The 15228-nt window shown below is 44.8% G+C and overlaps 1 protein-coding gene across 9 annotated transcripts in view; it reads left to right on the top strand.

Annotated features, from left to right (window-relative positions):
• Positions 1 to 14560, top strand: part of ABL2 (ABL proto-oncogene 2, non-receptor tyrosine kinase) — a 134340-nt gene extending 119780 nt beyond the window's left edge. For 4 of the 9 annotated variants that reach the window (XM_033200584.1, XM_033200583.1, XM_033200591.1 and 1 more), the window contains 4 exons: positions 887 to 976; positions 3718 to 3891; positions 4762 to 4995; positions 5305 to 14560. In XM_033200584.1, the coding sequence (XP_033056475.1) occupies positions 887 to 976; positions 3718 to 3891; positions 4762 to 4995; positions 5305 to 6485 (1679 nt within the window). In that variant the 3' untranslated portion in view covers positions 6486 to 14560. Of the gene's footprint in view, positions 1 to 886; positions 977 to 3717; positions 3892 to 4761 lie in introns of all 9 variants that reach the window. The other 5 variants (XM_033200582.1, XM_033200586.1, XM_033200587.1 and 2 more) reach the window with 3 other exon arrangements.
• Positions 14561 to 15228: the final 668 nt, after the last annotated feature.

Here is a 15228-nt window from a genome sequence, read left to right as displayed (position 1 = left end):
TCTCGCTGTTTCTCCTCATCCTTTTAGTAGAGGGAATAGGAGCTGAGGCTAAATTGAAGCCCCAGCCTTAGAAAGTGGGTTCATGGCCAGGTGTGGTGACTCACACCTGTAATTCTAGCAGTTTGGGAGGCCGAAGTGAGCAGATTGCTTGAGCTCAGGAGTTCAAAAGCGACCTGAGCAATGTGGCAAAATCCTGTCTATATAAAAAAATACAGTAGTTTGAGATTACTGTGTGCGCTCATTTTGGCTGGGCGCAGTGGCTCATGCCTGTAATCCCAGCACTTTGGGAGGCTGAGGTGGGTGGATCGCCTGAGGTCAGGAGTTTGAGACCAGCATGGCCAACACGGCGAAACCCCCATCTCTACTAAAAATATAAAAATTAACCGGACGTGGTGGCATGCGCCTGTAGCCCCAGCTACTCTGGAGGCTGAGGCTGGAGAATCACTTGAACCCAGGAGGTGGAGGTTGCAGTGAGCCGAGATTATGCCACTGCACTCCAGCCTGGGTGACAGAGTGAGACTCCGTCTCAAAAAAAAAAAAAGAAATTATCCAGGTGTGGTGTTGCATACCCATAGTCCCAGCTACTTGGGGAGCTGAGGCAGGAGGATTGTTTGAACCCAGGAGGTCAAGGCTGCCGTGAGCCGAGATCGTGCCACTGCACTCCAGCTGGGCGACAAAGCAAGACCCTGTCTCAAAGAAAAAGGAAAAAGGAATTTAGAAAGTGGAATCATTATACCTCTGAGTCTAGAGCTATGTTGCTATCATTGTGAACATGCTGAAACTCTAGTAAGTATACATCATGATGCATAGAACTCATTATTAGATATACCACTGGATATTGAACTTCTGCAAGGAGTTTTTAATATTTTCTTCTTCTGTTACACAGGCTGGAAGTGGAGCCCTGCCGATAGGCCCTCTTTTGCTGAAACACACCAAGCTTTTGAAACCATGTTCCATGACTCCAGCATTTCTGAAGGTGAGAATCTGTTGGATTTACTGTTGGTGACTAGTTCTGGGTAGTGGTGGTGGCGGTGATAATGGTAATTACATTTAAAACATTATCAACTTTTGTAGTTTTGGACTCTGTTTCATGGTATTGAATTAACTTTTGACCTTTATTATTGCTGTGTTGCTTTTTTTGCTATTTTCAGTGCATCTTTGTGTCTCAAAAAATTGAAATTATATTTTAATTAGAAATTTATGGCCGGGCACGGTGGCTCAAGCCTGTAATCCCAGCACTTTGGGAGGCCGAGGCGGGCGGATCACAAGGTCAGGAGATCGAGACCATCCTGGCTAACATGGTGAAACCCCGTCTCTACTAAAACGTACAAAAAACTAGCTGGGCGAGGTGGCAGGCGCCTGTAGTCCCAGCTACTCGGGAGGCTGAGGCAGGAGAATGGCGTGAACCCGGGAGGCGGAGCTTGCAGTGAGCTGAGATCCGGCCACTGCACTCCAGCTTGGGCGACAGAGCGAGACTCTGTCTCAAAAAAAAAAAAAAAAAAAAATTTTTTCAGCCTCCCTATCAGTAACCTTAGTAAGTGTGGTAGCTCTTTAAGCATCAATACTTAGGATGTAGGGAAGAAAAAAGAAAAAAATAAGTATAAACTACATCTACAAAGCAGAACCAAGTTGTAAAAACAATAACCAGACATTCCATTTCTGGAAATAGATCTTAAGGAAATAATTAAGAATATAAACAAAGATTTAACTACAAGGACATTGCATCAAAGTATAGTTTATAATAGTGAGAAATTATGAACAACTGAAATATCTACTGGACTATAAATTATTACATCCATATAGCTGAATATTTAAAATGATATTCATATGTGTGTGTGTGTGTTTGTATGTATGTATGTATATATACACTTTTTTTTTTGGGACAGAGTCTCACTCTATCGCCCAGACTGGAGTGCAGTGGTGTGATGTCGGCTCACTGCAGTCTCCGTCTCCCAGGTTCAAGCTCTTCTCATGCTTCAGCCTCCCGAGTAGCTGGGATTGCAGGCGCCTGCTACCATGCCTGGCTAATTTTTGTATTTTCAGTAGAGATGGGGTTTTGCCATGTCGGCTAGGCTGATCTCGAACTCCTGACCTTAAGTGATCCACCCACCTCTGCCTCCCAAAGTGCTGGGATTACAGGTGTGAGCCACGGCTCCCGGCCTTCTTGGATATATTGACATGGAAAGGAGTTAAAGGTTAACTTAGTAAACGAGGATATCCGGATGTCCAATAACCGTGCTCAACATTACTCATCATAGAGAAATACAAAATAAAACCACAATGAGATACCAATCCACGGCCTACCAGAAAGGCTTAAATTAAAATCAGGCTGGCCTGACAGGGTGACTCACGCCTGTAATCCCAGCACTTTGGGAGGCCTAGGTGGATGGATCACTTGAGGTCAGCAGTTGGAGAGTAGCCTGGCCAACATGGTGAAGCCCTGTCTCTACTAAAAATACAAAAACTAGCCAAGGGTGGTGGGTGCCCAGCTACTTGGGAGGCTGAGGCAGGAGAGTCACTTGAACCTGGGAGGTGGAGGTTGCAGTGAGCTGAGATCGCATTGCTGTACTTTAGCCTGGGCGACAGAGCAAGACTCCCTGTCAAAAAAAAAAGACTGGGCACTGTGGCTCACACCTGTAATCCCAGCGCTTTGGGAGGCCGAGGCAGGCAGATCACAAGTTCAGGAGTTCAAGACCAGCCTGGCCAACATGGTGAAACCCCATCTCTACTAAAAATACAAAAACTAGCCAAGGGTGGTGGGTGCCCAGCTACTTGGGAGGCTGAGGCAGGAGAGTCACTTGAACCTGGGAGGTGGAGGTTGCAGTGAGCTGAGATCGCATTGCTGTACTTTAGCCTGGGCGACAGAGCAAGACTCCCTGTCAAAAAAAAAAGACTGGGCACTGTGGCTCACACCTGTAATCCCAGCGCTTTGGGAGGCCGAGGCAGGCAGATCACAAGTTCAGGAGTTCAAGACCAGCCTGGCCAACATGGTGAAACCCCATCTCTACTAAAAATACAAAGAATAACTGGGTGTGGTGGCGGGCTTCTGTAATCCCAGCTATTCAGGAGGCTGAGGCAGGAGAATCATTTGAACCTGGGAGGCAGAAGTTGCAGTGAGCCGAGATCACGCCATTGCACTCCAGCCTGGGCAACAGGGTGAGACTCCATCTCCAAAAAAAAAAAAAAAATCAAGCCAAAAATAATAACATCAAATTTTAGCAAGCATGCAGAGTAACCACAGCTTTCATGTGAAATAGTATTACCATTGGGGGACAGGTTGGCAGGGCCTAATAAACCTGAATGCACATATACCCTGTGATCCACCAGTTCTCCTACATTGTGCCGATCAGACGTGCATAACATTGTGAACCAAAAGACACATAGCAGGATGATGCTAGCAACGTATTCATAGTAACTCCAAACTGGAAACAACCTAAACATCCATCAAGAGGAGAACGGGCGGATTGTGGTATATTCACACATTGGCATGTTACACAGCAATGAGAACCCCTGCCACATAGAGCAGCGTGGACGAATCTACAGAGACGGTACTGGGCGAAAGAAGCCAGACAAAAGAGTATATACTTTATGATTCCGTGTATGTATTTTAGTACCCTACTTGCCAGTTATTTCTCAGTTGTGTGCCTTTTCTGAAAAGAACTCCCTTTTTCTGTTACGAAATTGTACTTTTTATTGGTCCCCTTATCTTCCTCACAGAGGTAGCTGAGGAGCTTGGGAGAGCCGCCTCCTCGTCATCTGTTGTTCCGTACCTGCCCCGGCTACCTATACTTCCTTCCAAGACTCGGACACTGAAGAAACAGGTGGAGAACAAGGAGAACATTGAAGGGGCACAGGATGCCACAGAAAATTCTGCTTCCAGTTTAACACCAGGTATGGGTCCCTCAGCAGGTAGAATCAAAATAGAAACTGCTTTGTTGAAAGAAGCAGGGAGTATGAGGCTTTTATGTCCACTTTCACGCCCGTCTTCCCGGAGGGAAGCATGGCGTCTCTTTTACCTACCCATGAAGCCCTTGGCTCCGCATTGCCCTTGTTGGTTGTCCTGATCTATCCATCCAACATACAACTCTGGCTCCAGTTTCATCTCCTTAACCCTGGGTTCCCAAGTAGGTATCATCTTTACGGTTCCGTCAAAAACTTTGCTGAACCTGATAGAGGAGAAGAGGTTGTGCGATGGTTTTTAAAGAAAGGATGAGTGTTGAGGTAATAACCGGCGGGTTATCTCCTCCCTGGCTTTATTTTTTCTTTTATTTTGAGATGGAGTCTCACTCTGTCACCCAGGCTGGAGTGCAGTGGCCGGATCTCAGCTCACTGCAAGCTCCGCCTCCCGGGTTCCCGCCATTCTCCTGCCTCAGCCTCCCGAGTAGCTGGGACTACAGGCGCCCGCCACCTCGCCCGGCTAATTTTTTGTATTTTTAGTAGAGACGGGGTTTCACCGTGTTAGCCAGGATGGTCTTGATCTCTTGACCTCCTGATCCTCCTGCCTCAGCCTCCTAAAGTGCTGGGATTACCTGTGTGAGCCACCGTGCCCAGTCCCCTGTCTCCCCCAATTTTTAAAACTCACATCACATTTGGAACACCAGTCACTGTGAAATGATAATGTATTTATTATTTATCTCTGAGTCCTGCCAACACCTGACACTTGATAAATGCTGGCAAAACTCTTATAATGCTGCCTCGGTAATTCAAATGTAATAGATTCACTTCTTGTCTTTTAAGTTACTGATTGCCATTTCTCCTCAGGGTTTATCAGAGGTGCACAGGCCTCCAGTGGATCCCCAGCACTGCCTCGAAAGCAAAGAGACAAGTCACCCAGCAGCCTCTTGGAAGATGCCAAAGAGACATGCTTCACCAGGGATAGGAAAGGGGGCTTCTTCAGCTCCTTCATGAAAAAGAGAAATGCTCCCACACCCCCCAAACGCAGCAGCTCCTTCCGAGAAATGGAGAATCAGCCCCATAAGAAATACGAACTCACGGGTAACTTCTCATCTGTTGCTTCTCTACAGCATGCTGATGGGTTCTCTTTCACTCCTGCCCAGCAAGAGGCGAATCTGGTGCCACCCAAGTGCTATGGGGGGAGCTTTGCACAGAGGAACCTCTGTAATGACGACAGTGGTGGGGGTGGGGGCAGTGGCACTGCTGGGGGTGGGTGGTCTGGCATCACAGGCTTCTTTACACCACGCTTAATCAAAAAGACACTGGGCTTACGAGCAGGTAAACCCACAGCCAGTGATGACACTTCCAAGCCTTTTCCAAGGTCAAACTCTACATCTTCCATGTCCTCAGGGCTTCCAGAGCAGGATAGGATGGCAATGACCCTTCCCAGGAACTGCCAGAGGTCCAAACTCCAGCTGGAAAGGACAGTGTCCACCTCTTCTCAGCCAGAAGAGAATGTGGACAGGGCCAATGACATGCTTCCAAAAAAATCAGAGGAAGGTGCTGCTCCAAGCAGGGAGAGACCAAAAGCCAAGTTATTGCCCAGAGGAGCCACAGCTCTTCCTCTCAGAACGCCCTCTGGGGATCTAGCCATTACAGAGAAGGACCCTCCAGGGGTGGGAGTGGCTGGAGTGGCAGCTGCCCCCAAGGGCAAAGAGAAGAATGGTGGGACACGACTTGGGATGGCTGGAGTTCTAGAGGATGGAGAGCAGCCAGGCTGGCCTTCTCCAGCCAAGGCTGCCCCCGTCCTCCCAACCACTCACAACCACAAAGTGCCAGTCCTTATCTCACCCACTCTGAAACACACTCCAGCTGACGTGCAGCTCATTGGCACAGACTCTCAGGGGAATAAATTCAAGCTCTTATCTGAGCATCAGGTCACATCCTCTGGAGACAAAGACCGACCCCGACGGGTAAAACCAAAGTGTGCCCCACCCCCACCACCAGTGATGAGACTACTGCAGCATCCGTCCATCTGCTCAGACCCTACAGAAGAGCCGACTGCCCCGACTGCAGGACAGTCCACGTCAGAAACACAGGAAGGAGGAAAGAAGGCAGCTCTGGGCGCAGTGCCCGTCAGTGGGAAAGCTGGGAGGCCAGTGATGCCTCCACCTCAAGTGCCTCTGCCCACATCTTCCATCTCGCCAGCCAAAATGGCCAACGGCACAGCAGGTACTAAAGTGGCTCTGAGAAAAACCAAACAGGCCACTGAGAAAATCTCAGCAGACAAAATCAGCAAAGAGGCCCTGCTGGAATGTGCTGACCTACTGTCCAGTGCAATCACGGAACCTGTGCCCAACAGCCAGCTGGTAGACACTGGACACCAGCTGCTCGACTACTGCTCAGGCTATGTGGACTGCATCCCTCAAACTCGCAACAAATTTGCCTTCCGAGAGGCTGTGAGCAAACTGGAACTAAGCCTTCAGGAGCTACAAGTGTCTTCAGCAGCTGCTGGTGTGCCCGGGGCAAACCCTGTCCTTAATAACTTGTTGTCATGTGTACAGGAAATCAGTGATGTGGTGCAGAGGTAGCCACTGTTAGCCTGGTGGGAAAATGCACACATTTCTGAGGGGAGAGGGAAAGGGACTTGTTTTCCTGTGTTCTTGTTTTCAGAAAATGAAAGACTCATACTTGAGTGTGTTTATGTGAAGTACCTCAGATCCCTGAGTTCTCACGTTTACAGTTTCATCTCAAAAATAAGAAGCAAACCAGATAAGTATAGGAGAGGTAAATTAAGTGGGGGCGAGGCAGTAGTGGACAGGGTTGGAAACTGCACTGGAAAATAGGGAACATGTGTATGTCATAAGGAAGGCAATGCAGCCCATCCCTACCTGGGGTGCTGGGAGGTGCTAGGCAGGGCTGCTCTCGGCAAGACCGCAGCAGCTGTGCCCAGACCTGGGGCTCTGGTAGGTACTTATGGTGATTATGCTCCAGTTTACCTAATGAATTTGGTGGGACAGAAGAAAGGAAAGCTGGGAATATACCCAGAGAAATTTTTGTTCAGGGCTGTTGGAAGCAGATGTTAGCCTTGCTTGCTTCCGCAAGGCCATTGCTGCTGTAATAAGAACTGCAAATCAGAGTGCTACAACACAAAACTGGGAAATGTGGCCCTGTCTGAATGCCTCTGTCCTGTTTTCCGCTGGTGTATTAGTGCAGGAAGTAAAGAATGCTGGAAAGTTGAAGCAGGGGATTGAAAACCTTCTGAAATCTTACACAGATTAGCAGAAGTCACTTCTCCCAGTCTGGTATATTATTTCATAATGGACCAGGATCGGCTTCCTGCTTGGTGGTGGCTATCTGTAAACCATAAGTACAGGGGTCTCCCTCGTGGTTCTTCTCTGTCTTTTGCTGGGCAGGCTGTCTTCCTTTATTCCTGGTAGCATTCAGAGCATTAACCAGTGTTGATTTTGAAAATAGTAGTCCCTACAGATTCTCACAAAGGAATGAATCCTGTTCGGATACAGTTCCCCTGCATACTGACATACTGGCCAAGGACTTGAGCAGCTGTGTATTTTTCTTTATCAACTAAAATACCAGGGAGATAGTCTTTTCTTGAAACCCGGTGACCTGTGACTGAGAGGAAAAGCTGACTTGGTCCTAATGGCTGTTTCTCTACCTTTCCCCTCCCTTATCACCTTAAGCCCAATCTAGGTAGAGAATAGGGAGAGGCATTCTCCTCTGTGTGGAATTGAAGTGAATCACCCCCACGTTATTCTCATGTGCTTTTCTTCTCTCACATATTCCTCCCTACCCCCCACCCAATCATTGTGTTTATTTGTACAGCTCTTATTGGGAATATTCTTTATTTATTTTGTCATTTCACTTCTATTTTAAGAATGCATAATTGAAGAGTAGTCATTTTCAGGGAGCACCAGTTAGACCTTGGGAACCTAATGACTTAATCCTTAAATATGTTTTGCCCTTGAAAAATAGGCCTTTTTCCTTCCCTACTTAGTTGTAATTGTGGAAGCTAATTAGGATGGCATGGAAGTGAATCTAATGAGTTAGGTATTATTAATGTTCTTGGTATCGGGTCTAATTCCAATTACTGCTTCATTCTCTTTTTAGAACTTTATGAATACTTCCCCCATCCTCCCCAAGGAGAGCTCAATACACACGTATTTTTATTTTATTCTCTCAAAGGAATATTAGCTTAGGAAGATAGGAATTCAACATTGAGCAGTGAGTTTTCTTCCTGGCTCTGTCACTGATACAGCGTCAAACCACAGCCCCATCTCTTAATCTATTCAGTTAAGGTACTAGTGCGTATCCTCAAGGGTGTTGCAAATACGTGTACAGCTATCCCTTTGAGAGCCTCTCTGGAAAGCTCTTTCAGCGCAGTGTTGTCATGCTGAATGGTTTTTCATTCTCTTATTTGCTGAGTAGAAAATATTAATGAAATTAAGAATTGCTGAGATTATATTAATTGGGCTGGAATACTAAGGGGGAAACTATGGTTTGAATTGATTTGGCATTTTTGACCAAGAACAAAATTGAGTTTTCATTGGAAAGAAAGGAAACCTTGAATCTTACCATTGCTGCTCCAAAGGAGGCCCAGGCTAAGAAGATGAGAGGAGACAAGTGGTGCTGGGCATCCCTGGCAGGTGTTGGGTGATCCCCGCAGTGTGTCACCTGCAGCTGCAGCACAGGCAGCCAGTGATCGGGTTCAACTCCTCGTAGTGGTTGGAAGAGAACTCAGATGTGAAAACCAGCCGTCCTTTTCCCACCTTCTTTCCTGCCATTCTTGCTCATCATACTTGTCCATAAACTTGAAGAACTCGTTTTAGCAGTTTAGCCTTTTAAGGTCGAGGATGGGAAAGCTAAAACTTCAGAACGTTATTATGCTGCTTTTTAGGTTTATCCCTGTTGTTGTGGGATGCAAGTTAAGGGATTATAATTGTTTTTCAGGGTTTTTTTGTTCTTTGTTTTTTAAGCAAGGGCTCTATTTTCCCTTGAGAGTTCTGGAAATAAGCCTTGGAGAAACACTACTGAGTGTATTTAGGCTCCCTGGTTTTCTCGCCCAACAACAATCTGAAGGGTAGGGGGTGGGGGCTGTGTCTTACTCAGGGGCAGCACCTAGCTCTGTCTTGCCTACAGTGGGTGCATAATACATAAATGGAATTGATTTTTGTCAACACTGTCAAGAGTGGCATTGACTGTTGGAGCACACCCCGTCCACATGATGCTTGAACTATGTAACTTCAGGGGTTGAGAGTTCAAGGTTCAGGTTAAAGAGGCACTGTCAACTTACTCTATAAGCATAATTTAGGTTTTTCCTTTTTCTACTTGAAAAGGACCAGCTTAAACACAAACCCTTATGTAAATTAAAAGGTTTGAATCCAAAGCAGAGAAAACTGCTTCTAGAAACTAAAAGTGTAGTTTAATTTTAACTATTCTAAAAGCAGTGAGAAAAGCCCCACATACGAGGCATTGACAATTTTCTAACGTGGTTATGCTGTGTTTCTGGATGCATGCCTTTGGGCTGCCACTGCTCGATTCCTTTCATGTACAGATAATATTATTTCAGTTTAGATTTCCTACTTTAAAATGCCGTGATTTGTGTTGAATACATCTTGATTGTGCTTTACCTAAAGTATTTTCTTAAAAGGCTTTGTGTAAAATTTAAATGTATATATTTTCCTGTAGACTTCCATCATGATTTTCAGAGATTAGCCTTAAAAAATTGGGCCCTAAGAAATTCATTCAGTGTTTTTCTAGATGACCTCTGTACATAGAGGTTGTTATAGTGGAGACCCTTTACCAGCAGCATTTTAGGATTTAAATTAGATGGAGAGTTTCTTAGGATTCAACTGAAAGTTGGCCAGTAAAATATTTCCCAGATAATAAAGCATGCTGACTTTACTAAGGCACTGCCCATTTTTGTTTAACTAAAATCGTGGAGATTTTGTTTAAAGGATGCAGTATAGATAGTGGTTTAGTGTTTAGGCTCTAATGCCGGTCTAAAAGGCAAGTCATTTAACCTTGGGAGCCCCAGTTTCCTCATTGTAAAACAGGGATAATAATAGTAACTACCTCAGGGTTGTTGTAAGGATTAAATGAGATGATATTTGTAAGATACTTAGCTCAAGTGCCTGGCACACAATGAGCACACTCTATAAATGTTAAACTGCTACTACTATTATTAACACCCAGTCTAGGGATGCACAGTAGGATTCCCTAGGGGGTAAAAAAAAAAAGCCAAACTGACGGAATAGCCCCACTCCAGATCAGAATTCCCAGTGTACTGGGGTCTCGGCCAGTATGTTCTCCAGTGATCTCGCCAGGTGTTTCAAACACCCACGGCTATCTGAAAACTGTTAGTACCCCAACCCTTTTCTTTATAGATTAAGAAACTAGCAGCAGATGGTTCAGTAACTTGCCCATTGTCTCAACAGTTAATTAGTGGCAGAGCCAGGACTAGAATTCAAGTCTCTTGACTTTATGGTTGTGGGGTCTTTCCACCATACCTGCTGCCATGTGAGACACTGCAAAAAAGTGGCTCAGACCGACAATCAGCCTGTGTGGTGTTGCACACTTTGTAAAGCACATGCTCCCGACACTCGGACCTTAAGGGATTTGAATGTGGAGTAATGGGAACACGAGCAAAGCAAGCACTCAGTAGAATTCAGTCATTTAAAAAATCATATGGAGTCATTCTTTTGGACAGACCTCAGCAACACAGCAATGTGCACTTTGTAGTAAAGAAAACCAACTTGAGTTTTTAAAAAACCTAGTTAGTCCTACATTCCTTTTTCTTAAAAAAAAAACTTTATTGTTCACATTGTTTTAATAACTAAGATAATGTATATGAGAGCACTTTGAGAAAATATCAACTGTAATATAACTATAAGGTGGTAGTATTGTCTGTTTAAAAGATAAGACAGTTGATTCAATGTGGATGGACCCTGTGGGGGACCTGAAAATGCAGATATGTAAGAATCACCTCTGTCATGTATCACAGTTAGAAATATGAAACTGCTTAACGAAGATGAGCAGGTATAGCAAGTGTTTTGCTAAAGTTGTAGTTCAGAGCTGAATTACTTCAGGAAACTAGGGACCAACTTTTTGGTTTAATTCCGATCTTTAAAAAGTAAGAATGTGTACTCCAGAACACAGAAGCTCTTCCAGGGACCTTGACTCAAGAAGGATGAGGCCCTCTTCTCCATTTGTCCACTATAAGCTTGGCCATTTATCCTAAATGTGGTGGGAGCAAACTTGTTATCTGTTGATGTTGACAGTGTCTTTTTTAACCTATGTCCTGCATAGTTTTGTTAGGTTTACAGGGGGAAGTGGATGGCCATAAAACCAGTGCACTCTGGGAATTACTTTTCTAGGATTTCCTACCAGTTATAAATGACATTGACATTTGTCATCTATCTTTTTTTTCTTTTTCTAAAAGAGTAGCTGAATTTAATTCACCTATTATAAAATACTTGAAAGTAAATTGCATTGGTGGCCACTTTTGATTATAGTTACATTTCATGATGACCCCTCCTGCTCCCTTCCATTTTGCTACTGATGTCATTGTTATTATCAGGCTGTGCCCCTACCGGGAGTTCATACTGGGTTGACGGGGTTATCTATATTTTTGTTCTTGATTTTTGAGTTTCATCGTCTTGCATTAAATTGTTCCCCCTGGATTTGGGGTTCATCTCTGTGCCCTAAGGATCTGCTATGACCAGTCCTCTTTTTGTAGGTGGTGGGTCTCTGGCTTAAGTATTGATAGGCTTCAGCGGTTTGTATCTCTGTCTTAGCTTGTATCAAGCCAGTAGTAGCTCACTTCCTTTGTAAATGCCTACTTCAGTCTGGAATCCATAGGAGTATATGAGAACTTCTGAAATGCCTCCCACTCTTAACAGTCAGGATATCTATATCATTTGGATAGAGTTCCGGTTTTCCAACTACTAGACTTTTGCAAGGCTTGCTTTTTTTTCTCCCCCCCCAGCAAGCCAGTAGTAACCGTTACTGTTACTTGCTCTGTTCAGCACAACTGTGGTTCACTTGAACTTCACTGTCATTCTCTGTGCTCCTCTCTTACTGGGAAGCGTGGGTGGGATTCAGGGCTGTGGGCAGGTTGCACCTGCTCCGGAGCGCTCACCCCCAGACCCCTAGTCCAGCCTGTCTTTTGGGAAGTTTATTGCAATGTCCACAAGGATGAATTTCTGCTTTTCATGCCACCTCTGTGAGGTATGTATTCTATCTTGAGTATGTACAAGATGATACCTTTTGGCCGGGCTTGGTGGCTCATGCCTATAATCCCAGCACTTTGGGAAACCAAGATGGTCAGATCACTTGAGGTCAGGAGTTTGAGACCAGCCTGGCCAACATGGCGAAACCCCATCTCTACTAAAAATGTAAAAATTAGCCAGGTATGGTAGTATACGCCTGTAATCCCAGTTACTCCCAAGGCTGAGGCAGAAGAATTGCTTGAACCCAGGAGGCGGAGGTTGCAGTGAGCTGAGATCGCGCCACTGCACTCCAGCCTAAGTGACACAGAGTGAGACACATCAAGAAAAAACAAAAACAAGATGATACCTTCATTTCTGACTCAATATCCTAGATCCAAAGGACAGGAAATTAGGGAAGGTTTCACCCTGTGGGATCAGGATAAAAAGATCCCATATTCCTCCCCAGGTAAGGAGGCCTGTGGCAGGTCATGATTGAAAGCTGACTTGGAATGGCAGAAACTGCTGAGAGGCCACCCTTGGAGATTTGTGCCTTCAGAGATAGGTTTCATGAGTCTTATAGAGGAAAAACTCGTCAGCGGGGTTGATTTTGCATGATTATTGAACGAGAACTGGTAGACACGAGCTTCTCAGGTGGCAGTGGCCAGAGCCTCCATCTGTGAGAATCCCCCACTTGAAGTGGTTTCCTGAGAGTGCTCACTCGGCAATGGCTGCGTTTCTCAAGCCCACCTGCGAGGCCTCACCAGACCCTTCCCTCCAAGTGCACTTACTTCTTCATCCCCATGTACATCTCTAACTTTGAAATTGTTTACCTCTCCTAGAAAAATCTTACCTTTTACCCTGAGCAGAGTAGCAAAGCCCTGTTCACTCAGAGGGAGCAGCTGGCATGTTGAAGGGGAAAGGCCAGGCACAGCACTGTCCTCAGACCACCCCATATCTGGAGCAGAATTGTGATACATGTCATCTGTGTCTGTTCTGGAAAATTCTTTGTTCATCATTGTACTCGCATCAGCAGATTTCAGGGTCCTCCTTGTCACTCCAGGCTACTGAGCTGAACCCTTAGAAGCTGGGGTCTCCGAGCATGCTAAATAACCTTTTAGGACACGCTGGAGGCAAACTGTGGAATGCTAGCAGGCTTTATGAAAGGAAATATAGGGAGTCTGTGTAGTCGGAACTTGCTTAGATTTGCTTCTGAATCTCAGAGCGGGAGTTTTAAATCATGTAATTAGGCCCCGTCAACTTTAGCTGGAGAATGGGACATAAATGTTCACATATATGTATACTTAATTTTCAGCAATTATAGCACAACAAAAAAATATGCAAATTTATTGTTGTTTTAGAAGGTATTGCAGGACTAGGAATGCTTTAGGGTCATCGACAGTAAACCTCAGATACTGTTCTGCACGATTCAGAAGTACCATACCAGGTATTGTGAGTGGCAAGAAGGCCAGGAGACAGAGATGCTTCTGGTAGATGAGGGCCAGAGAAACCAGCTCTCCTCCATTTGACAGCAATTTTTCACTGTGGCCACTTGGACTCTATTATGTTTTGAGAGGAATTTATTGAGATCTTGAGAAATCACCATGATTAGGATGATTGTCAATTAGTATTCAGAAACTAGACAGGAACAATGAGATACTCGTTGTATGGTTCTTTAGGGCATATGTTTGAAAACCCTCTCATCTCAGATCTGTATAGCTGGTATGCGTTTGTGTCCATAAGTGCACATGCACTGCTGTCGTGCCCATTAAGAAAGGGGGAGTAAATAAAAGAGGAATCACTCAGATCTTTCCTTGGGTGAACAGCGGTGGCGTGGTTGGTGTGTTGACTGTGAACAGGCTGACTTAGCTGTTGATGCATACTCAGAACCCCCATCTCCTCCCAGACTCTGCACTTTTCCTTCTCTGCAGTCTGATTCTCTAATGACTGTCACTGGACAAACCCCAGTTTTATGCTTGCTTAGTAAAAGTAAGTTTAAACATTTCATGGTGGTTGACAGAGCTTTGTCCCAAAACATGCGGATTCAGATTCTTTAAAACTCGTTGAACATTTATACCAAAGGTCCCGCCCTGCAGGTGTGTATGTGGTGCACAGAGAGTGGGGTTTGGAGCATCAGGCACTGTGTGCATTGCTAAGGGGACATAGTGAGACAACGTGGGATTTAACTAAAAACACATCAGTCGTGGGCCACGCTACCAGTGTTGTCAGGTATATTTGTTCTTCATTGTTGTTGTAATATATTTTCCGTTGTTTTTCTAATTTAATTCTCTCCCTCTGTTGTCTGACTGTGAACTGCTAACAGTGTTAAACTTGATGTAAATAAATGAGGCCCTTGAAAGGGACTGCTCTCTCTGTCTTCTCACAAGGTTTGCCAAGTTGTGTTTTGTTTTAAATAAAGGTTGCAATATTTTATTGGCAAAGTAGGCTGGAGATTGGAGTGTTTCTCCCATGATTTTAGTTGACAGGGAATCTAAGCAGCGTTTCTTTCTCTCTGCGTAATACGGATGTCTATAAGGTAAAGAAGCCGCTTTTAGCAAGCAGCCCTCTGGCACATTCTTTAGAATGTCCTCTGTGGGGGTGAATACTCATCCGTTGGTGGATTACATTTTTGGAAGTGAAGAAAAGGCATCATCTGGAGTCCAGGCTGCTGTGCATAAGGTGGGTAATGTGTTTGTATGTGTGTCTTCAACATGAAGCAACTGTCAAGTGAAATTTAATTCTCTCAAAATCCATTCTGAGGACAACTCCAAGTAAGTTCAAAGTGTTCTGAGTCAATGTAGCATTTATAGAGTGGGTGTAGAACCTCACCGGATAACGTTCCATTCTGGTTGATGTGGTCTTCAGTTTTTTATGAATGAGTTACTGCTTTTAGAAGTAACCTTAACTAGGTATGGGTAGAATATACACAAGTCGTGCATACATGAGGCCCAATTAAACTGGCTGGTAAGCAGCAGTTTATACACCTCCTCACATTCCACCTTCAGTCCTTTTCTCCCACTCATTTTTGGTTTTCTAGAAAGTCTTGTTTTTAGAATCTTTCAAGAATCTCTCAATGTGATTTGACTTACAATTTTTTTTTTTTTTTTTT

This window comes from Trachypithecus francoisi, unplaced genomic scaffold (assembly GCF_009764315.1).
Source record: "Trachypithecus francoisi isolate TF-2019V2 unplaced genomic scaffold, Tfra_2.0 Lachesis_group5, whole genome shotgun sequence".
NCBI lineage: Eukaryota > Metazoa > Chordata > Mammalia > Primates > Cercopithecidae > Trachypithecus > Trachypithecus francoisi.
Note: the sequence above shows the minus strand (reverse complement) of the source record. Positions and strands in the feature narration are given on the sequence as shown.